The 25220-nt window shown below is 41.0% G+C and overlaps 1 protein-coding gene across 1 annotated transcript in view; it reads right to left on the reverse strand.

The window, feature by feature from the left end:
• LOC311059617 (GDNF family receptor alpha-1-like) overlaps window positions 1-25220 on the reverse strand; it is a gene marked incomplete at both ends in the record, with an annotated part of 92096 nt that overhangs the window by 9230 nt on the left and 57646 nt on the right. Inside the window, 4 exons of the mRNA XM_084077621.1 lie at window positions 785-919; window positions 3451-3560; window positions 14048-14220; window positions 17812-17990. Coding sequence (XP_083933747.1) covers window positions 785-919; window positions 3451-3560; window positions 14048-14220; window positions 17812-17990 — 597 coding nt within the window. The remainder of the gene's footprint in view (window positions 1-784; window positions 920-3450; window positions 3561-14047; window positions 14221-17811; window positions 17991-25220) is intronic.

Below are 25220 nucleotides of genomic sequence, written 5' to 3' on the forward strand. Positions count from 1 at the left end.
CCGCCCCAAAATGGGTTAAAACATTTGCAAATATAAGAGCTCGGCTGCGAGCTTGTACATCTGCTATTTTTTTTTTACATTTTAGAAAGATATTGATAGTGCGAGAACTATTGATTTAGAAGGCATTTGTATAATTGGCCTCAGGTCTTAACACATAAGCTGCCATGGACGCATATCTGCGTCCTATTAAATAAAACCGTGGGCTGCCAGAATAATCTAGAACGCAGATCTGCGTCCTATTGTTTAATTAGGTTAATAGACGATCACGCTGTTTTATTTACATTCCGAGATCAGTTTCGTTTTCCACTCACCTCCGCTTCACCCGGAAGCAATTTCAGCGATTTCCGTTTCCGGTTTCCGGTTTTAGCTTGAAAAATGCACTCTTTAGGCCAAAACACGGTTTGTCACATGGTATAAAAAACGGAGAGATCCACTTCTATTTTCTTCAGTCTGGGTGACGAACAGTCATCGTCGTCGTGTATCACAACGGTCTGAAGCCTGATTGGCGATTGTCGAAAACGTCACATCCGGTTATGACGTATGGACTGTTTGAGCCTATTTGGGGGGGGTCGAGCGAGGTGTCAATTTGCTGCTCTCTGCTGATCGATCTGTCATATGTGTTTAAAACCGCAGCCAGACAAACTTAAATTAATTTAATTAACAAAATAACAAAACAAAAAAAACACGCAATATGAATAAACTCTGGCAGTCAATGTGTTAATAGGTTATGAAACCATATATTTTCTCTACAAACGAGAGCCATGAAAGGGGGGTTGAGACTCACGCAGACATCGGTTGTTGGTGAAAAACTCGGCGAACTTGTCGCACTCGGCCTTGCTGTTGCCGGCGCTGCTGCAGTCGCACCAGGGCGACACGTGGATGGATGGGGCCCGCACGTAGTTTGGGGTGATCACCGTACCTGGAGGAACATAACAAAGTGTAGAACATAATACATATTGGTTCCGGGGGTGGAAAAAAAGTACTCAATTGCTTTACTTCAGTAAAAGTATCAATACTGCAATGTAGAAATACTCTGTTACAAGTAAAAGTCCGGAATTCAAAATTCACTTGAGTAAAAGTACAAAGGTAAAAGTACTCATTATGCAGAATGTCCCATTTCAAGTTTTCAAACGTATAAAAATCTTTTGAAAATAGCTGCTCTACAAGCTCACGATGCGACGCATTGTGAGCTTGTAGATCGGCTATTTTCAAATGGCCGAAATGTATACAGAGCTGAAGTGGTTAATGTAGGTTTTGTAAAACAAATCTACAAAGTAACTAGTAAATAAGGGTTTTCAAATAAATGTTGTGGAGTAAAAGTACAATATTTGGATCCGAGATGTAGTGGAGTAGAAGTAAAAGTACAAATACCTCAAAATTGTACTTAAGTACAGTACTTGAGTACATGTCTTTAGTTACTTTACACCCCTGATTGGTTATCAAAATAGGCCCAAAGCCTATTGTGTTTGCTGGAGCGCCGAGTCAAGCCGAAGGCACCGTGACAGAATCATACCACATTCTCCACAGCGGTGGGACAGGAACTTTACACCTGCGCCACCCAAACACCCCAAGGGCCTCCTAGTTTGAGGACGATAAAACCGGCGCTTTCAATCAAATCTCACGTCAACACAGACAGAGACATTCCCACGTAACGTGAGCCCAGAGCACTGCCGCGGATGTGGCATTCCTCGTGTGGTTTCCAATGACAATGTGCAAGTCTGACCCATGACACAAATACAGGGATTAAATAACCCCCCCCACACACACATGCACTTTAACCATTTTATTTGTCCACATAAAGGAGAATACAAACAGGGACACAAATATTACAGATGCAGTAGGGTTGCATTCACAAAATCATGTCATATGTTTTCATGATACAATAGGCATGTCACTCAGTACTCTATGGGTATAAGTAACAGCGTCTCCGCCCGTATATGGCGGCTGCCAATTATAGCAGAGATAGCACAATACTTTGCCAGCCTTTTTGCCTCCTTTTTGGGCGTCCTAAGTTGTTGAAGCCCTCAAACAACTAGTCTGTGGGTATGTCCCAGGCTGCCGAATATAACAACAAATGGTCTGCACACAGCTCTGAGATGGTAGGTAGGAGTGGTTGGTATTTAATGACCGTGGTCATAAAGGCCTCCTCTAGGCTAAGGTCAAAGGTGCACGCTATCTCTAATAACACACACACACACACACACGCACACGCACACGCACACGCGCACACACAGGCCAAGTCATATTTCCCCATCTACAATTTGAGAGAGAAATAAATCATGGTTGTGTGTTTATTTTTGAAACGTGTTAATTTAAAGGAGAATTCCGAACTAGCCTTTTTCTTACCGTTATCTGATGTTATTATATCCTAGAATGAGTGGCACAGTAGAACATTTTCATAACTCCATCCCGAGTCCACCGCAGCTAAAAACGTGAGCGGATGGTCCTTGCGCTAAATCAAGTATTATCATTTTTTATATCTGATTCCAAATGGGCTGCCGTAGTGTTTACAAGTGGACTTGGATGAAATCACGGGTGAAATCTTGCATCTAACACAAACACTGTGGAGAGTTTTCTGTCAATATGAATTCATATGAATTTTCAAGCGTTAAAAATGCGCAATTTAGTGGAAGGACCATCTTTCACGTTTTTAGCTGCGGTGGACTCAGATTGAAGTTATGAAAATGTTCTACTACCACTCGTTCTAGGATACAATAATACATAATCAGATAAAGGTAAGAAAAAGGCTAGTCCGGAATTCTCCTTTTAAGGTAAGTCTAAAATCACAGGGATACTTGAAGTTATATTATGTATAAAGCAGGGGTCTTCAAAGTGTTTTTCTGGCCAAGGACCCCCTAGCTGAGAGAGAGATGAAGAAGGGAAAAGTTTAATCTGCAACACAATTGTGTAGTAGGGGGCTACTACACAATTGTGTTGCAGATTAAACCTTTCCATAGATAGACTTGTTTGACAACACCATCATCAGTTATTGTTGGATTCATGTTAATGTGTATTTTCAGACATTTAACCACTTAAACCCTCAATACTTAGTAAACGTGACCTTTCACTCAGTCTGCTCTTGTTTCCCTCTACACCAAACTTCTTTGCGGCTAGGCATTGTGACCTTGTAGATCGGCTATGTTTGGCTAAAGTTCTCCTCGAAATATAGGTTATTAGTTAATGTAAAAAACTGAAAAAGTTCCTATCATAGAAAGACTGAGCAGCCCCCCTGTAGTAACTCTGAGGACCCCCTGTTGACGATCCACGATGTAAAGCATAATGATGTGTATAATGTGTCTTATTTTGCTAGCCACAAATAGAGGCTTGCCTCAGGTAAGATGAATTTAGGGGTGCAAACAGTAAATCGAACTAATTGACCAATTGGGTAATATTAATCTTTGGTACGGGTCTTTTGCCTCTACAGGAGAACAGTTTTTAATGGTAACTTACCAATGAGTCCAGAGTAAGCCAGCAGACAGTCAGCATAGCTGTCTTTCAGACAGCCTGATATGGAGCGACTCTCCGGTTGACAGTTGCTCAGAAAGTCTGCAAGTCTTGACCTAAAATAGAAAAAAAAAAACATAAAGAATAGAAATGACTTGGCTTACCAAACATGGGGGTCCAGGGGGACCCCCAGGACTCCTTGAGAGGGGGTTCCAGGGGGTCCCACCAGGTAAAATCGTTGATAATTAGGGTATAAACAAGATAAAACAGGAACATCTCAACTCCCTCTTCTTTCAATGGGCTCTATGCACAGCAGCCATATTGGAAAGAAATTGGGCCCCTTCCTTACTTTCTTCACAGGTGTTACCAATGATTCTAATGAAGGCTCTGTTCCATTCTGGTCAAACAGAGTCAGGGTGCTGATATTGTGCATGTTGGCTCACTGGAAACACTCTGCTACACCAGTGGGTCTCAAAGTGTGGTCCAGGGACCCTCATGGTTCCTTGAGGGGGTTCCAAATGGCCCCTTACGGGTGTGCAACTCTCCAAATGGGACCAAATATGGAACCAAATATGGACCCGCAATGGTCCATATTTGGTCCCATTAGTACACTCTCAGAGTTATGGGGGTCCTTGAAATTAAAAGGTTTGAGAACCACTGTGCCAAACTAAATGGAACAGAGCCTTAATTATTAGTATAATAATTGGTAAGACCTGTGAAGGAAGTAAGGAAGAGGCCCAATTTCTTCCCAATAATGTCTGCTGTGCATAGAGATTCTTACCATGATATGCGTTTTTGTCAATTATGGTCCCATTAATTAAAACAATGATGATAAAGTAGGGTATGCTTCTAGGGCTTCTACTGGCTCTACTCGGTGAAGACCCGCCCTCGCTGCCCTTCCACACAAAAGCATAACGTTTCCAGTTACTTTTCCGGGACCGGAAATTACAAGATGGTTGAAAGCTAGATACAGTAGATAGATAGATAGATAGATAGATAGATAGATAGATAGATAGATAGATAGATAGATACTTTATGAATCCCTGAAGGGATATTCAGGTATCCCATAGCTCACAGGCCTACAGTAAGGTTAGTTAAAAACACAGCACAAAAAGAGGAGGCACAGGTCAATGGGATAGTTCACCCCCAAAAGGACGTTTTTTTTCTACCAATTTAGTCACCCCATGGAGACTTGAATTCATGATTTGTTTTTGTTTTTGTCGAATTCCTAAGCCAAATATTTGATGACCGGCAGCAATCAAATGATTGGCTTAGGAATGTGACAAAAACAAAAAAATATCCATTAATTCAAGCCTACCTGGGGTGACTAAATCGATAGAAAAAAAAAGTATTTTTCTGGGGTGAACTATCCCTTTAATAGTTGAATTCTCCGAAATAGTGGCTTCAAAACGGGTCTGTAAAAACCAATGGATGACGACAACGTTCCCTGTGTGTGTGTGTGTGTGTGTGTGTGTGTGTGTGTGTGTGTGTGTGTGTGTGTGTGTGTGTGTGTGTGTGTGTGTGTGTGTGTGTGTGTGTGTGTGTGTGTGTGCGTGCGTGCGTGCGTGCGTGCGTGCGTGCGTGCGTGCGTGCGTGCGTGCGTGCGTGCGTGCGTGCGTGCGTGCGTGCGTGCGAGTGAGAGAGTGGAGTGGAGTACATTGTAGAAAGACAAATTCCAATAGCTTTGTGCAAATGGACAATGAAGTCATCCTCTTTCTCTTTGGAGTCAAATAAATGTTTCTCTCTCTTCCTTTGAGCTTGTTCAGTGGATAATAAACAAGAGTTTGATAATGAAAACATCATTTATAACTTCCTGCGTGCTGGCTCCAGTATTTGTCGAATTAAAACTTTGAAAAGAGGATGGGAGAGTTCCTACAGACAGCCTATTCCAGATGGTTCTCAAAGTGAGGTCCGGGGACCAACAATAGCCGCTCTACAAGCTCACAACGCATCTGTTATTTTTGATTTTTGAAATATTTTCAGGAAGTGAACCTAGTTCATTTGGTTCAGTGGTTCTCAAAATGGGGTCTGGGGACCCCCAGGGGTCCTTGAGGGGGTTCCAGGGGCTCCCCAGCAAAATATTTTAAGTCTTTGGCTGCCAATGACGAGATTTCTCGTCATATTTTGCTATGGCCCACACCGTCAATGACGAGAATGACGAGATTTTGTGTTTTCAGTGGTTTTCCACCAGATGGCGCTGTTTGCTTGCCTATGGGTCACTGTTTGGATCTCTGTGAAGGAGAAAAGCAGCGGGTCAGGTGATCGCAAAACAAACCGTTCTCTCGATTGTTGTAATTCGATCTGGAAGAATGACTTTTCCCCTGTTTCTGTTGTGTTTTGGCAAAAACAGCCTACATTCAACTGCCCACAACTATGGAACGGATGATCGTGGCGGCTCGAAAAGGTATATGGGGAGGAATCAATTGGCATAACGACTAAATTGGAGAGAAAAAGGGGTAAAAAGCAAAAAAACAACTAACAAAACAATTGCTGAGGAAACCAGAACAAAATAATTACTCTTATATATACCCCTCCCCCTACGCAAGATGTACGAATGAAGATACCTTGAACCTTGACTTGAGTGGTGCCATCTCCACCACAAACACACACTGGTAGGTGTTATCATTGTAAAACAGCATATATCGTTGCTGTCGAGCAGAAACCTCGTAACTCCATATTTTAACTTGTGTTTTTTTTGGTAAATTAACGCCCTAATCGACCATACTACAGCGTCACACAAAAGTATCAAAAGTAGCAGCTCCACAAGTTCGCGACGCGTTCCGAGCTTCTGGATCTGCTACTTTTGATACTTTTGAATTTGAATCCTGAAAAGTAACAGTTTTGGACGTTATGAGGTTTCCATCCGACAGAGATGATATGCAGTCTGCAGCCACCAGGTCACTGTTGCAATGGGCTCACCGTGATTCCATTTCAGATTGTACAACCCAGCAATAATACCGCTTTTGTCTCAAAATAAATAAAATAATTGTAGACGACTGTTATCATAGTTAAAGTCATATTAGGCAGGTGGAAAAAAAGATTTTTAGCAACCTCTGCTGGTCATTACCGTCACTGCAGGTCTTCCGTTTATTCCTGCATTACCCAGTATTCCATTTGTTTTCACCGGAAGAAAAGCGTTTCAAAAAGCGGATCGTTTCTCTTAGCCAGTGGAGCTTTAGTTACAGTGAGCTGTGCTTTCTTTTGCTGTTGTTTCTCAATCTTCAAATCCAATAATTCCATAAAAACATCGCAAAATTCCTTTTAGTTATTGCTTGGTAGTTCCGGGCCGAACAGGAAACCGGTGCATTTCCGTTTCCGGGCCACATGATGTAATTTTCGTGGGGAAAAATCCCCTGTCCACTTTCAATAGAAAATATATTTATAAAAGGCTTTCGGGGTTGAAATTCATGGAGTGGGTTGTGAAACATTTGCCACTCACAAAAGATATACAAGTTAACTTTAGTTTTTTTTTTTTAAAGTTACCTAGTATAACTTTGACTGAAACTGCCGAAATAACAAAAGCTAGAATTGAAAAATGTAAATGCCGTTTTACAAAGAAAATGTAATGTAACGTAACGTCAAAACGATAAAAACACTTAAAATAAAATAACCGTGGCACCTAAACAGGCCGTTGCGCAACGGGCTCGCCGCAATTCCATTTCAGATTGCACGCCGCAGCAAATAACACCACTTTTGTCTCAAAAGAAACGAAAATATTCCTCCACCTTTTAGAAACCTTAATGGATCTGCATGGGTGGACACGTGTATAATAATAATAATAACAATTAATTGTGTATGTGTACCTGTAAACCACTCAGAATGTGCATAAATTGATCTCACAGCGAGGTTTGCCTTGAAAGAATAAACCGCACACGGTAAAAGCTTCTATAATGACCGGGTCTCAAATAATAATCTCTTCAGCAGTACGTGCAGATTAAGGCCGTTCCGTCCCCCAATAAAAAGCCGGAGGAAATCTATTTTGGAAATTACCATGAGGGGCTCTGGCGGACAATTCAACGCCAATTTGCATTTCAACAGCATGTAATTATTGGTAGCACAACAACGTTCACATGTGGCTGAAGGTGGGTGTTCCACAAGCGCAGACGGCTGGCGAGATAAATCATCCAAAAAAAGCCTTTTTATTTTCTTATAGCTGCATTCTGACTGATCCATTGTTAAAACACATTCACTGCCATTGACGGAGATCTCTGTTTTTCACACTGAACCAGGAGAGAACGCGATCCAAAAATGTACTGCTCCATTCACTTCCTGTTTAAAGTATTTGGGAAATATTCTGTATCTCAGCTTCTGTGTTTTACTATGTATTTTTGGCAAAACATGCTATTTTCAACTGGGTATAACAAGCGAATGGGAGGTCAAAATGTTTTTGATTTTTGTTTTCACGGAAGAACAGTGAAACCCTCCGTGATTAGCAACCACCAGGGGATCGATCATACTGGAGATAAATATTCTGTGGTTCTTGAAAGATTAGTCAGAATGCTTAAAATTGCTGTCAGAAGCTACAGCCTGTTTAGTCAATACCCCTGGCAGTGAATGTGTTAATTTTGTCGAATAAAACTATGACGATTTTTCTCGGCGACTACCTTTTTTTCACTGACGAAAACCAAAAACTAAGCTATGATGACTAAAACTATGACTATATTGACAATTTTGTCAAAACAACTTGACTAAAATGTTAGGGAGGGGCTAATGGAGAAGAGATCCAGTAGCCTATAAGTAAGGCAAGTCAATGTATGCTAAAATGTTATGATATTTAGCAAATATCACACGGGGGATGTGAGGACTTGTCTGTTAGGAGGTAGTCCAAAATACTAAATATGTTGCACAAAATCATCACTTGCTTTCATCCACTTTCAACCTGGCATCCTTATGTTTTGGCATATCATTATTATTGTAAAAAAATCACACAGGGTGCAGTAAGTGCTGCCTTCAATGAGTTTATTACTTTGAACTATACATGAACTATAGCGGTGTTTCCCAACCTTTTTGGTGCCAAGGCACACCTGGCATGGCCAAAAGATATCAGGGTGCACGCGCGCACGCGTGTTTGTGTGTGTGTTTGTGTGTGTGTGTGCGTGTGCACACAATGCACATTGTGTAACCACCCGCTCACCACCCCCACGCCGAGGTCTGAACTCTTCTCCCCAAGGAGAACGGTGGGGCCTTGTGGGAGAGACAGTGTTGCTTGGCGGTGAGAGAGTCTCCCCTGACGGCCTACCTGGACAGCAGGCAGTGGTACCGAGCGGACGGCTCGTTCAGTTATGTAGCAGCTTGATTATGAACGTTCTATACATGTTTAATCCATAAATAGGTTATGTAGTTACTAGATATAGACGTATTTCTCATCTACAGCCGCTATTTTACATTTTTGACTTCAAAATGCGCATCTGTTCAAACAGCCCGTTTTGTCTCGGCTCAAACAAGCATACTAGCGGCGACTTGAGTGACAGGTACCTTGGACGCGCCCAGTTTGATAAAAAAAAGCTAATCAAAATGGATTTCTGCTTTTTTTTTATCAGCTTTATTAGGTCTGAACGCAGCTTAAAGCTCCTTACACACCGGGGGCGTTTTTTTTTGCGAATAATATGTTTTTTTTTTTAAAACCTTATAAAGTCAATGCAAGCTTCCACGGAGCGAAAAAGCGAAAAAGCAAAGCGAAAAAGCGTCTTTTAATATAATCGCCGGTATGTAATGACCGTAAGACTTTGTTTTTTTCTTCATAATTGATTATGTCATTATGTCCTCCACTGTAATGACCAAATATGGACATCCCATGACATACTATGACATATGACTTCCTCCCATCACGGCGAGCATAGTATAAAAGGAACGTGGAATATCTTTCACAGATCACATGAGCAATCGTGAAGACCTGACAACCAAAGCGCTCAAATAGCTGTCTTTGAAATCACATAGATAACAACATTTAAAGTGAATTCCCTGGACTTTTTATTCCTTTGTTTCCACACCCTCAGCCTGAGTATTGGTAAAAGTTGTGAGCTGAAACCCCTGAAGTGAAGTGATCGCTGCAACACACCCCATTGATCTAAATCCATTCCATCGTACAGTGAGTGGTAGGTGTGGGAATGCTGCGCTGGACAGTTCATCTGAAAGGAGGACGGGAGATGAATCATGTTGCTGTTGCAGTGGAGCACAAGGTGTACTCATTTGGAGAATCTCCCAACAAGTACTACATGGCCAAGATGGAAGTGTACGTCTTCAACACAGTGTCTTTGGACTGGATGAGGATGCCCCCAGTGACATCTGGAAGAGGAGGACGTCACCCTGTGGGCCACACAGCCGTGCTGGTAGAAGATGTCATCTACATCTGGGGAGGGTATCCTTTCTGCAACGTGCTTTATTCATTTGATGTGGACACCCACAGATGGCTGAAGACCAAGGTTTCTGGGGCCGTTCCAGAGGGGAGGTACAAGCACTCAGCCTGCGTCTTGGGGAAGGTTGTGTACATCTATGGAGGCATCAGCCAGCAGCAGACTATCCCTAATGACATCTACAAGCTGGACACCACCACAATGGTCTGGTCTTCAATTAACGCCAGGGGAATTCCACCACTTTTTTCAGTATGTCACTCTGCCAACATCATCGGGACGAAGATGTTTGTATTCGGCGTGGGAGGACACAACAATATCTGGGTGTTTGACACAGAGACCAACTGCTGGCTGAACACGTCTTCTGCACAGCTTCATGCAGGAGAACGATGGTTTCATTCAGCCTTTACCTACAATGGAGAGCTGTACATACTTGGTGGCTATAACGCTGGACAGACATTTGATCTGTGGAAATTCAACCCAGAGACCTTCTCCTGGAAGAAGGTTAGACCCAAGGGGAGCCGAAGGTATTGGAGGTCTGTTATGTGCTGTTGCATGGTGGGAGATCGTATCATCCTCTATGGAGGATACAAACACATGAACCCCACACACTCTGACGAGGGCCTGTTGGTCTTAGACTTGAGTCCCAGTCTCAAGACGCTATGCAAGCTATAAGTCATTCAGTACCGTCTGGATCAGTCGGAACTCCCAAACAACCTCAGGTGGGAACTGGTAGCCATGACAACCAACAACAACAGACAAAAAAGGTCCATACAAGAGAACAAAAGAAAATGATCTGTGGACTAATGCATGTCAAACTGGTTCTCCTTGAAATTAAAACGTGTGACAACCACTGCAATGAGTTGCGGGTATGTGTGTGCAACGCTATTCACTATCCTCACTCCTACAAGGTTATGTAAAGAAGGAAAGCACATCTATATCAAGGTTGTTATGGTTAACGAAAACGAAGAAAATAACGAAAACTAAAATGTAAAAAACATTTTCCTTAACTGAACTAAATAAAAACTATAATAATACAAAAAACGATAACTAACTGAAACTGTATTGTGTGCTTACAAAACTAACTAAAACAAACTGAAATTATAGTCAAAATGCCCTTTGTTTTTGTTTCTCTCAATATGTATAAGCCTTTTGGATTGAAATGAATTCGATTCATTTCCCCTAGCAGTTTTATGGCAGTTGCAGGCACGTCCTCTGACGTAGCTCGCCCCAAAACAGTCGTGTGGGGTCGTGGTAACGGTTCAACATCGGGGCGTAAATTACGAGTGTTGTCAGACGCAATCAGAACCGTCAAAAACCCGGCGCTCCGCTCCAAAGATCTAACTGTTTTCAGCTTGCGCTGCACCAAAAAAATGTGACAGAGACAGATTTTGCTAACAGCAGAATCTGTTCTGCTAACAGCAGAATCTCTCAGCACCATTGCCCTAAACATGTAGTGTCTTTGTTAGTAGGAATAAAGAAGTCCCAGGGAGGAAGTGGACTAAGGACTAAGAAGCGGAGGAGCCAAACCCTAGTTCCTGTTTCTACACAAAAAAGGAGGTGGCGCCCCCAGAGGCAAAAAACAAAGGGAATGGGTTCCCAGATTGGGGTTGGGGTTAGTGTTAGTTTTCGGGGAACATAGGGCTGAGGGAACATAGGTTTACGTTCCCCCAAAAAACAGGGAGCACTGAAGCGCTATGCTCGGGCGCTTGGGAAGAGGAGCGCACCAGTGCATCTTTACCAATCCAATCCAACTTTATTCATAGAGCACATTTAAAAACAACAGAGTTGACCAAAGTGCTTTACAGAAAATGTCGAAGAGACACAAATAAGAGTTCAAGAAACACAATAAAGCAGAGAGAATCGTATAAGTAAAAAGATTACAAACACAAATAAACTCATGAAGGAGCTCATGAAACACAAATAAAACTCATAAAATAAAAGTAAAACTCAAACTGTAAAAGCTTGGGAATTTTAAGGCCAGTCCACACCAATGCAACTCCTTGCAACTATTTGCAACCATTATCCCCAAATGGCAGTTTTAAGTAGTTGCATTGGTGTGGAATGGCCTTAAAGGCATAGTTCACCCCAACAATGACTTATTTTCTATCAATTACACACCCCATGAAGCCATGGAGATATTTTTGTTGTTGTCACATTCCTAAGCCAATAATTTGATGACCGGTGGAAAGATGCTAATGTGTGATGCTAAAGTTGACTATCCTCACTCCTACAAGGTTATGTAAAGAAGGAGAGGACGTCTATATCAAGGTTAAAGTAACGAAAATGAACGAAATAACGAAAACAAAAATGTAAAAACATTTCAGTTAACTGAACTAGATAAAAACTAGAATAATAAACAAAATTATAACTAACTGAAACTGTAATGTGTGTTTACAAAACTAACTAAAATGAACTGAAATTATAGTCAAAATGACCTTCGTTTCAGTTGCAACTCGTTTGTTCACCACAAAAATGACTTATTTTATATCAAATACACACCCCATGAAGCCTTGAATGAATGGAGTTTTTTTTTTTTTTGTCGCATTCCTAAGCCAATAATTTGATGACAGGTAGGAGACTCCGGTAGGAGACTCAAAGTTGACACTTTGTGTCTCTCCTACCGGAGCCGCCGCTGGCACTCATCAAAAAAATCTCCATTAATTCAAGTCTCCATGGGGTGTGTAATTGATAGGAAAAAAAGTACATTTGTGGGTGAACTATCCCTTTAAGAGGAGTTTTAAAAACTGTGAGGGGGCCAGCTTGACATGGAGGGCGAGTTCATTGCAGAGCTTTGGGGCAGCCACAGAGAAGGCTCGATACCCCTGAGTATAAGCTTAGATCTGGGGACAACCAGCAGCAACCAGTACCATAGAAATGCATGGCAGACAGCAGTGGTGGAAAAAGTGCAATTTAAAGTAAAAGTATCAATACTGCAATGTAGAAATATACTCGGTTACAAGTAAAAATCCAGAATTCAAAACTCACTTCATTAAAAGTACAAAAGTATTGGTATCAAAATGTACTTAAAGTAACAAAAGTAGAAAGTGCTCATTTTGCAGAATGTTTCAATATGTAAAAAAATGCATATATATTTGTTGTTGAAAATAACAGATCTACAAGCGTGAGCTTGTAGATCTGCTATCTTCAAATAGCCAAAATGTATAGGGCTGAAGTGGTTAATGTATGTTTTCTAATAATAATCAAAATCTACAAAGTAACTAAAGTTTTCAAATAAATGTAGTGGAGTAAAAATACAATATTTGACTCTGAGATGTAGTGGAGTAGAAGTAAAAGTATTGGAAATTAGAAATACTCAAGTGAAGTAAAAAATACCTCAAAATTGTACTTAAGTATTGCACTTGAGTGCATGTACTTAGTTACTTTTCACCACTGCAGAGGAAGCTGGAGGCCATCAGGGGCCAACCACTCCCAACCTCTCCAAACGGAGATTGAAGAGCGAGTGAGCGATAGGAAGGACTTATTACTCTATTTTTGACATGTCTAAGTATAAATCAGGCATTATGACACCATTGAGGCCCGACAAAATACAATTTTAATCGACTAAATCAGCTGTCAATTTAGTTGACTAAAACTAGACTAAAACTAAAACATTTCAGGCGACTAAAATAGGACTAAAACTAAAAGGAATGTTGTTCAAAAGACTATGACTACAAATAAATCAAAATTTGCTGTCAAAATTAACACTGCTTTCCAAACACCAAGATGTCATTAACGATCTTGTGTGGAAAGAGATAGAGAGAGAGATTAATATTATTATTATTAATTCAATATGTCAATGTCACCACGGGGCAAAGGCACCGTGTGAGCTAATATCCAATGAGTTGCGTCAAATATTTATTTTCAACCAAGGAGCAGGGAAACAGCAAACGCATTTCAGCAAACTACCAATGCACAAAAGTATATAGAAATGTACTTATATTATTGTTCTCCGTCACAATCAACGGCTGTATATCTGTTAACATCTTTTAAAAAGTTGTTTTCATGCCCCTTTAAGGAACTGTAACAATTTGGCGGCCGTGGAATAATTGCTAGTACTCCTTCTTCTTGCCATGATTGATGATGTCATCATGTAGTGACCAAACTACACTGTAGTGACCAAATATGGACATCCATGACATCCTATGACATATGACTTCCTCCCATCACGGGGAGCATAGTACAGTACAGTTATAGGAGTGTACCAGAAGAAGTAGTTGGTCTAGTACAGTCATACAGTTATGGGAGTGTACCTGCAGATGTAGTTGGTCTTGCATGAGTTCTGCACGGTCATACAGTTGGGCGTGTCCTTGTCCTCGTAGGAGCAGATGGGGACGATGGTTTGTCGCCTGCGCTCGGCGCACGCCGACAGGTCCCCCGGTGGACACGAGCAGAACAGCATGCCGTAGCTGTGTTTAGGAGGGACCTGGAAAGACACACACACACACACACACACACACACACACACACACACACACACACACACACACACACACACACACACACACACAAAAATAAACACTTATACCCTATACTTAGTTGACCATTTCAAAGATCTAGACTGGGGCCAAGTCCACAGAATTCTTAGTTTATGTCTTACTTTAAAAGAAAAATAAAGAGCTCTAGGTAGCGATTTTTCTTCTTAAAAGGCGGCCAGTGCGCACACAACCAAAGCCAGTGGTTCTCGACCTTTTCAGGCTGTGACCATAGACTGTATAAAAGAAATGGACAAAGTGACGCCCCCAGAACTCTACAGACCGTAAATGAAGCCTATTTTTCAAATCCGCCATCTGTAATATATACCAAAAAGCAACCGGAAATCAATCGCTAAATGAATGCTATTGGTTGGGTAGCTTGTCCACCACCTTGTCAATCAAATCATCCCGTCAATTTTAGACTTTAAACTAGCGACTGGAAGCATATAGTATTTATGACAATGTTTATTAAGGTAAGAAAATCAAGTCTAAAGTTTGTCAAAAACCCACCCACTTGCATTGAGAGAAATTCTTTCTGACACCAGCAGGGGTAAAACACCAAAACTACAGGCCATTCATATGAACTGTCACTTCCCATATAGACTGAATTTCAAAGCAGGAAGCTGGGCCCTTGGCTGTGACCCCCCCCAAAAACAATCACATTTGAACTGGGGACCCACCCCCCCACCCTGACAAGCACTTGGAATTGTAGGAGTTGAGGCATTACATTTAGTTTGACTCTGTTCCACAGATAAATATTGTGAAAATAGCTGATCTACAAGCTCTCAACGCGCAAGGGATCGTGAGCTTGTAGATCCGGGGGGTCCCCAGCAAAAGTAGTTAACATAGCATCACAATCATTTTAACCACTTTATCCATTGGCTATTTAAAAATAGCAGATGTGCAAAGCTCGCAGCGCGGCACGAAAGAGTTTGTACATCTGCTACTTTTGAAAATATCGGAAATGTTTGGTAACGTATGAATTCCCTTTGGTTTAATGGCTAAGATGTTGGCTTTCGACGCGGGAGACCCGTGTTCCAATCCCGGGCGTTACACACACACACTTGGGTGTCCGCGGCCCGAATAAATTGGTAGCACTTTACAATAATGACCCGTTATAAAGCATTTATAAACGTTTATAAGCAGTTTGTAGACTATTAACAAATCATTAACAACCTGTTTGTTGACATTTGTAAATGATTACTAAAACCTTTATAACTACAGTTACAAATCATTTATAAAGTATTAGTAAGTAGTGAACTATTCATGAATAAGCCATTTATATACATCTGTAAATGATTATTAAATCATTTGTAACGACCCATTCTAAAGCATTTATAAACGTTTATAAGCAGTTGGTAGACTATTAACAAATCATTAACAACCTGTTTGTTGATATTCGTAAATGATTACTAAAACCTTTATAACTACGGTTACAAATCATCTATAAAGGTATTAGTAAGTAGTAAAACTATTCATGAATAAGCCATGTATAATACATCTGTAAATGATTATTAAATCATTTGTAACTGATGTTACATAATATATACAAGCTATTGGTAGCTTGTTCATGTTTAACATATGCTTTTTAAAACATTCCTAAAGTATCTATAAATCCTTAGTACATGTTATTATGTGCCCTATAGTAAAGTGAAGACAGTTCATCATTTACAACTGTCTGTTAATGTGTTTGTTCATGTTTAACATATGCTTTGTAAAACATTCCTAAAATATCTATAAATCCTTTGTACATGTTATTATGTGCCCTACAGTAAAGTGAAGACAGTTCATCATGTATGACTGTCTGTTAATGTGGACTTTCTCCTTACCTGTTGCAAACTACCTGGCTTTCATGAATGCAGACACCAAACAATTACTAGAATTATCTTTCATGTTAAGCAAATGATGCGTAAGACATTCGTAAAGAGTATGTAAACCATTTGCAGACGTTATCATGGGCCTGAGCCTAGTTGCTTCTTTTGGGCTTGTTTTCATAGACCTGTCCGCTTGTTTCTTTTGCAAAATCTGGCAACCAGGGGTGCAATGCTCAGTGGACGGGGTTGCACGCCGAGCAACCACTTATTTGGCCAGGGGGATGTGCAGGCACACGCATAGATTTAAAACTACTTTAAATTCACACTTCATCAAAGTTTACAAAGGCTCCCGACTCACGCCAGGTACATTAACATAGGAATTAGCCTATATGCATATCAATTGCCCATTGTGTGACCTGTACTGTAGGTGTTAAGCGACGTGCGCGTCACGTCATTAAAATAGAGAGCAACCACTTCTCAAATGAGCATAGCATGACTGCTGGCAACACACTGATTACCTGCATTACACCTGCAGTAGCCTACTAGGGAGGAAGTGAACAGTGATGCAGTTGCAGACTGGACAGAAATATGTCTAATTCATGTTTTATGTGTTTTAAGTGTCTTGTTGCAGGTGATCGAGGTAACATAAAATGGCTAATCTTACACACATGAAGTAGCATTATGACCAGGGGGTATTTTGATGGTGGCTGTTTGTATCCACAATGTTTGTTTTGATGTGTAGGCTAGTAATGTCCTCCATGCTTAGCAGTTTAGCTTAGCAGCTAAAGCTAACTTGCACTGGGAGGTGGTGACTGCAGAGGCTCCAAGCTGCTACTCTGTGATTCTGTTGTGATGAATGTCTTTGTTTAAATGTCAGTGTGTGTGCTGTGGCCAAGAGTTGCTACATTTTATATCTTAATAAATTGTTTTACACTTTTATACTTTATAACGTTACTTCTGCCACTTTTTGATGTCACATGTTTTACTAATCATTGTTAAACATGAAATAATAATGCATAGTCTTCACTTTACAACAAGGCCCATGATAACGTTTGCAAATGGTCAACGTACTCTTTACGAATGTCTTACAAATCAGATATTAAACATGAAAGATAATTCTAAGGATTTATAGATATTTTAGGAATGTTTTACAAAGCATAATGTTAAACATGAACAAACACATTAACAGACAGTTGTAAATGATGAACTGTCTTCACTTTACTATAGGGCACATACTAACATGTACTAAGGATTTATAGATACTTTAGGAATGTTTTACAAAGCATATGTTAAACATGAACAAACACATTAACACACAATTGTAAATGATGAACTGTCTTCACAGGTTTTAGTAAGCATTTACAAATGTCAATAAACAGGTTGTTAATGATTTGTTAATAGTCTACAAACTGCTTATAAACGTTTATAAATGCTTTAGAATGGGTCATTACAAAGGATTTAATAATCATTTACAGATGTATATAAATGGCTTATTCATGAATAGTTCACTACTTACTAATACTTTATAAATGATTTGTAACTGTAGTTATAAAGGTTTTAGTAATCATTTACGAATGTCAACAAACAGTTTGTTAATGATTTGTTAATAGTCTACAAACTGCTTATAAACGTTTATAAATGCTTTATAACGGGTCATTATTGTAAAGTGCTAACTATACATTTTGGGGGTCTTTGGCACAGACAAAGTTGGATAACCACTGCGTTTACCTTGTCAAAGAACTGTCGCAGGGCCTTGTGGCACTTGCGTTTGTTGCAGACCTCGGAGGCAGACACCCGGGTGGTGCAGGGGTTAATGTAGGCGGAGCGGTACTTCTTGCACGTGTCGTTCAGGTTGCACGCCTTCGCCGCGTTCAGACAGTTGTTCTCCTTGTTGGACGCTGGCTCTCCTAACAGGGAGGGAGAGGTGGAGAGAGGTGTCAGTGTCAGTGTTACATTATGTGGCCTGTGCGGTCGACACGCACAGAAAATAATATCCATGAATTCAAGTCTCCATGGGGTGACTATTGTCTATTGTAAGTCACTTTGGATGAAAGCGTCTGCTAAATGACTGTAATGTAATGTAAAAAAAAAAAAAAAATCTTTTGGGGGTGAACTATCCCTTTAACTTATTAAGACTGGGGAGAGCATCGGTGTCATTTTTAGATTTCTTTGGCTATTCAAAAATCACATTTTTAGATTTCTTTGGCTATAGATCTGCTCTTTTTTTGTTTTTGTGAAAATTTGACGGATTGTGAGCTTGTACATCGTCTACTTTCAAATAGCTGAAGTATAGGGCTGAAGTGGTTAATGTATGTTTTGTAATAACAATCCAAATCTATCTAAGTAACTATTTTCAATTCAATTCAATTCAATTTTATTAAAGTGCCAAATCACAACAAGTTTTACTTGTTGTGATTTGTCCTCAAATTGTACTTAAGTACAGTACTTGAGTAAATGTACTGAAAAAAACAAAAAAAACAAAACAAAGCAGTGCAGTAAATGTACAGTATTTGGAACAACACTCCTGTGACATTCATAATTTGCATTGAAAAGTAGAGCTGAAGGGGGATATCCTATGTAATACTCACTATAGTAGTGGTTCCCAAACTATTTAGCTTGTGACCAAAAACTGAAATCAGACATTATTTTGCCTGGGACCAAACTACTGAAAAATAGCAACTCTAGAATCTCACAACGCATCGCCTCGCACCATGTTGTGAGCTTGCAGATCTGCTATTTTCACTATTTCTTCGTTTTATTAGCGGTGCCAACCGCTCTATACGTGGCTTTTGACTTTTGTATGTCCGTCCGTCCGTCCGTCCGTCCGTCCGGCCGGCGGTTTCAGCACGGGATGAGCACGGCAAAGAAGCAAACAGCTATAACTTCAGTTTGCAGCATGCCACCAAGTCCAAATTTGGTATGTGGACTTAGACCACCAATAGGGACGAGCATGAATTGATGACGTTATCAAAAAGGGGTCCAGGGACCCCCAGCGCCCGTATGAGCACGGGATGAGCACGGGATTTTAAACAGCTATAACTCCAGTTTGCAGCATGTCACCAAATCCACATTTGGTATGTGGACTTAGACCACCAATAGGCACGAGCATGAATTGATGAAGTTATCAAAGAGGGGTCCAGGGACCCCCCGCGCCCGTATGAGCACGGGATGAGCACGGGATTTTAAACAGCTATAACTCCAGTTTGCAGCATGCCACCAAGTCCACATTTGGTATGTGGACTTAGACCACCAATAGGCACGAGCATGAATTGATGAAGTTATCAAAGAGGGGTCCAGGGACCCCCCGCGCCCGTATGAGCACGGGATGAGCACGGGATTTTAAACAGCTATAACTCCAGTTTGCAGCATGCCACCAAGTCCATATTTGGTATGTGGACTTAGACCACCAATAGGGCCCAGCATGAATTGCTAAAGCCCCGCCCCCTCTGTCTTCCCATTGGCTGGCCTTCAAACAGCCATAACTCAAGTTCGCAGCATGCTATGGAGTACAAATTTTGTACATGGACTAAAGCCAGCAATAGGGACTAACTGTCATTACTTAAGCCCCGCCCCCTCTGTCTGCCCATTGGCTGGGCTTTAAACAACCATCATTCCAGTTTGCAGCATGCTCCCAAGTACAAATTTGGTAAGTGGACTCAGACCACCAATAGGGACGCATTGAAATGAGTTAAGGCCCGCCCCAAAGGCACCGCTTCCTTCACACAGGGTGTGATTTTTTTTTTTTAGTGGTGCCTGCCACTCCTACACTTGACCGTGTGTGTGGGTCCGTCCGTCCGTCCGTCCGTCCGTCCGTCCGTTTGAGCACGGCCTCAACAGCTGCAGCCTGCAGCTGATTGCAACACAAGGATGCAACCAGTTACACTAATTCAAAGGCACCACTCTCTTCACACTGTGTGTGATTTTTTATTTATGAAATACTTTTGAAAAATGCTGGAATTGTTTTTAATTGATGAAACTTGTTTTAAAAAATGGGTCCCGACCCACTGTTTGGGAAACTATTACTATTACTGTTTCTGAGATCTTGATAGGTGGCGAAACTGGTGGAAAATGAGTCTACAAAGGAATGCAAAATGTCACCTGCATCTCCTCAGGTATAAACACAGTGACCTTTCAGAGTGCAGCAACCACCGGTTGCCATGTTGTACACAGCTCTGCGTCAGCGCCGCCTCCTAATCCACTCAGACTGACGCTAGTTGTGTAGTTTATCCTTTCTTTCCTTGTTCCCCTCACACTCTAATTACTCCCAACACTTATCCTGTCACCGCTTGACAAATGCTCCGGTCGCTTGCTCCGACTTTGCACTTTTGTAAGTCGCATCTGGACGAGAGTACTAAATTGGAAATGCAAATTCAAAACAAGTGTTCCACCTCTATTCTCTAGCTTGTCTGGGCTCTATGCAGAGCAGCCATATTGTAAAGAATTTGGGCCTCTTCTTACTGTACTTCCTTCACAGGTGTTACCAATGATTCGAAGGCTCTGTTCCATTTAGTGTAGCACAGTGGTTCTCAAACCTTTTAATTTCAAGGACCCCCATAACTCTGAGAGTGTACAAATGGAACCAAATGGACCGTACACTCTCAGAGTTACAGGCTATTTTGAACCTCCTCTAGGAACCATGAGGGTCCCTGGACCCCAAGTTGAGACCCACTGGTGTAACAGAGTGTTTCCAGTGAGCCAACATGCACAATATCAGCACCCAGACTCTGTTTGACCAGAATGGAACAGAGCCTTCATTAGAATCATCAGTAACACCTGTGAGGGAAGTAAGAAGATGCCTAAATTCTTTCCAATATGGCTGCTGTGTGGCGCCACAGATAGAAAACCCATTTATTCTTTCCAATGAGATTTCCGGAAATTATTTTAAGCCTGGAACCAAGCCATCCAGGCTCCATGGTGAATCAAGACCATAACACTTGATTTGATTCAGTGTCAAAAATTCAAGTCTAATTCAGGGTCTAAATTTAAACCGCAACATGTTTTATTTATTATAGTATAATATAATTAAATATTCAAATGTTTTTTGACACAGAATCAAGTGTTTTATGGTCTTGATTCACCAGGAGTCCACCAGGAGGACTGCATGGCTTGGTTCCAGGCCCTCACATCTAGAGTTGGGGCCGCTACGTGGCCCTCACACCTACGTCGCACGTCGCAATGGAGTGTGTTGTCTAACCTCAACAAATCAGTCAGCTCCAATGACATCAGATATCTCCATATAAGGGCATACACATGGACGAGGACTGACGGATACAGAGATCTCCATATATGGGCATATCAGCATGCCCAAAAAGTTATAATATGGAGATAAGAGGACAATATGAACGTTTGTGTCCGTACTGTATGTTAGAGTGTGAGTGTGTTATTCGAGGCTCTGACTGGCTGCTGTCCTTCTGTTTTGTCCTCATCATGTCTAACCTCCACACATGGGAGGACACACACACACACACACACACACACACACACACACACACACACACACACACACACACACACACACACACACACAGCCAGAGGGGGAGTGACACAAATCATCTGTGCCTGGATATGCACGCATATGCAGAAAAAAACACTCAATTACTGTGTACACACATGTTTGCATCACTATACTTGTGAGGGCCTCAACATTTTGGTGTGTATGTGTGTGTGTATGTGTGTGTGTGTGTGTGTGTGTGTGTGTGTGTGTGTGTGTGTGTGTGTGTGTGTGTGTGTGTGTGTGTGTGTGTGTGTGTGTGTGTGTGTGTGTGTGTGTGCATATCATTGGCTGCATACAGAAACGCACACATATGTGTGTATACATACTGTACTGTAAGACCAATGTGTCAAGTCAAGTGTCAACATAATACACAATAGCCCAGGGCAGGAACACACACACACACACGCGCACACGCACACGCACACGCACACGCACACACACACACACACACACACACACACACACACACACACACACACACACACACGCCACACGTGTTGTGTGTTACTAAACTTTTTTTAGATGACAATTTCATGAATCTTTAACCCCAAGTCAGTAGCCTAAAAATAGCTGATCTAGCAAGCTCACAACGCGCGGCACATCGACACGTTGTGAGTTTGGATCAGCTATTCTCAGTGCGTGACAAGTTTAAACTGGACATAACTCCAACCTCTAAAGGTAACCTCTAAAATGTCTAATCCTAAACCCCAACCTGAATCTATTCCTGCTTGTAAACTTCTTTTAAACCATCATCAACTATCAGTCATAGTTCACCCCAAAATGACCTTTTTTCTATCGATTAGTCACCCCATGGAGACTTGAATTCATGGATATTTTTTTTGTTTGTTTTTGTCACATTCCTAAGCCAACAATTGACCAACAGTGGGTTCCGGTAGGAGACACAAAGAGTCTCCTTTGTGTCTCCTACCGGAACTGCTGGTCATCAAATTATTGGCTTAGGAATGGAAAAAATATATCCATGAATTCAAGTCTCTCTGACTAGTCGGTGACAAATGACTAATGACAAAAAAACAAATTGGGGTGAACTATCCCTTTAAACAACCATTTATCTTGTGAAACGGAAGGCCGACACGGGCGTCAGTACAAGGGCCGTCACCAGAGGGGATTGTGAGGTGCAGTCTAGACCAGGGGTGATGATGGAGAGAGCCACTATATTTCCACACTCACTCCAGAGGGCCACATTGCGTACACTGTCGGGCAGACACGTCTTATCTCCGTATTTTAACTTTTTTCGTAAATGAATGCCATACTTCGCCATTCTATGTCACACAAAAGTACCAGAAATAGCCAATCTACAAGCAAAAAAATAATAATCAAAAATAGCCGATCTACAAACTCAAAACGCGTCGCAGTGCGACGCGTTTTGAGTTTTGAGATCGGCTATTTTTGCTATTTTTGAATTGGAATTGAGATTTTTTTTGTGCTATTTTTGAATTGGAATCCTGAAAAGTAAAATTTGTATTTAATTTCAAATGCATTTAGTTATACTTATGACAACTTTATGAACGTAAATACAAACACATTGGACATAAAAAAGACAATAGAATTTTTATAGTCATTAAGCTACTAATGTAGACTGAAGTAATTAAAGCGGGTCATGTTTGCATGTTTGGAATTGTAACAGCTGAAATGAATAATATATCAGTATTCCTATATGATGAGCAAAATCAACAGGAAGTTAACATTTTTATTAAAAAAACAAACAGTACTGGGTTTGGTGATGTTCTATATTGTCTGAATCAACTTTGTTTGTGTTTGTTTATGTGCTAAAAGAGTGACTTTGAGAGCTGTTTTACCGTACAATGTAAGTCAATGAGGAGAATATTTTGAATTATCAATTTCGAATCAATGGAGCAATTATTTTTGATTTCTTGTCCACCTTTGAAGTTACATCATGGCAAGGTAAATACACAACCCAAACCTCTACCAAAGTGGTCTTGCCCTTTAAGTAAATTTTGATGCCAATACTTTTGTACTTTTACTCAAGTACATTTTGAATTCTGGACTTTTACTTGTAACAGAGTATGTCTATATTGCAGTATTGGTACTTTTACTTAAGTAAAGAATTTGAGTATTTTTTCCACCACTGTGTCAGACTGAAATCACAGAAGTTATGGCTTCATCAGAGGACACGGCTGGCACCAATATCCATTTGATGATGGGACAGTGTTTACACACCAAAACAAAAAGAGTCCTTTGTAATGCAGTCCGTTTGCATTTCAGGTGTCCAAACAAACATTGTAACCCTTATTTCCTATAGCTTGGTAGCGTTGTCCAGTCCTTCTGTGCCGTGGGAATGAGCGGGCTACACTTCTTCTTTGAATGGTATCTTCTGTATTCGACTCGAACCAACACAGCAGCACAGTACAATAATAGACATGAGCCTGGCCTGTCCCACCGCACTTTTATTTTACCTCTCGGACGGAATCTGACAATGCTTTGTCAATGTAAATGCATGGATTCGCGCTCTTGTGTATATTTCCGCGTGCCGCGCACATCTTGCGTTTATGCGCGCTATGCTGATTTTCCTCCTCTGTCCAATCGGGCGAGTCAAAGGCGGACCGTCCCAAGACTCAGGAAGCGACATGGTGATTGCGATAAAGCAACTAGTTGTAGCTGTTGCATGGCTGCAAAAAACTATGGCCGCGCACAACCTGCGTTTAACAGCGGCCGACCGTATTTTGCTGGGACCGTACCCTTACAAGTGAAAGTCCGGAATTCAAAATTTACTTGAGTAAAAGTACAAAAGTATAAAAAATATGCTTAAGGTACAAAAATAAAAGTACTCATTATCGCCGCTCTCTATCACCCGAGTGACCCTTTTCATTCTCTACTCACACGGATCCGGCAATCACGTCATCCGAAGATTTCCGCCGCCGTCCACTTCCTGTTTAGCGTTTTCCTGAGTTTACTTTTTTTGCCCTGCATTTCGCGAGAAATGCTATTTTCAACATGCTGTTACAAGGCAAGGGGCGGTCGCCGTTGGATTGTTTTTTCTCTGGGCGACGCCCACTGATACCGTTTGTGTTTACAAACCGTTTGCGTTTACAAACGGTCGGACGAGCGATCATAACAGATATACATTTTCTGTGACCAGTTGAAAAGGTAAAAAAAAAAGAATTTTCAAATAATTGTAGTGGTGTAAAAGTATAACAATATTTGCCTTTGAGTTGTAATGGAGTAGAAGTAAAAGTATTGGAAATTGGACATACTGAAGTAAAGTACAAATACCTCAAAATTGTACTTAAGTATAGTACTTGAGTACTTAGTTACTTTCCACCACTGCACAGGAAACTGGAGGCCATCAGGGCCAACCCCTCCCAACCTCTCCACACAGAGATTGAAGAGCGAGTGAGCGATAGGAAGGACTTATTACTCTATTTTTGATACACGGTTAAGTATAAATCAGGAATTATGACACCATTGAGGACCACCAAAATACAATTTTAACTGGCAATTTAGTTGAGAGGAAATGTATCGATAAAAACATATTAATATTAATTACATAATTATCTCACCACGGGGCAAAGGTACCGTGTGAGCTTTGATTGACTGATTGATTGAAATTTGTATTAGGCAAAAATAATGTAAAACATCACAATTACATAATAATACTTTTGTC

This window comes from Gymnoscopelus microlampas (assembly GCF_963454915.1).
Source record: "Gymnoscopelus microlampas genome assembly, chromosome: 14".
Taxonomy (NCBI): Eukaryota; Metazoa; Chordata; class Actinopteri; order Myctophiformes; family Myctophidae; genus Gymnoscopelus; species Gymnoscopelus microlampas.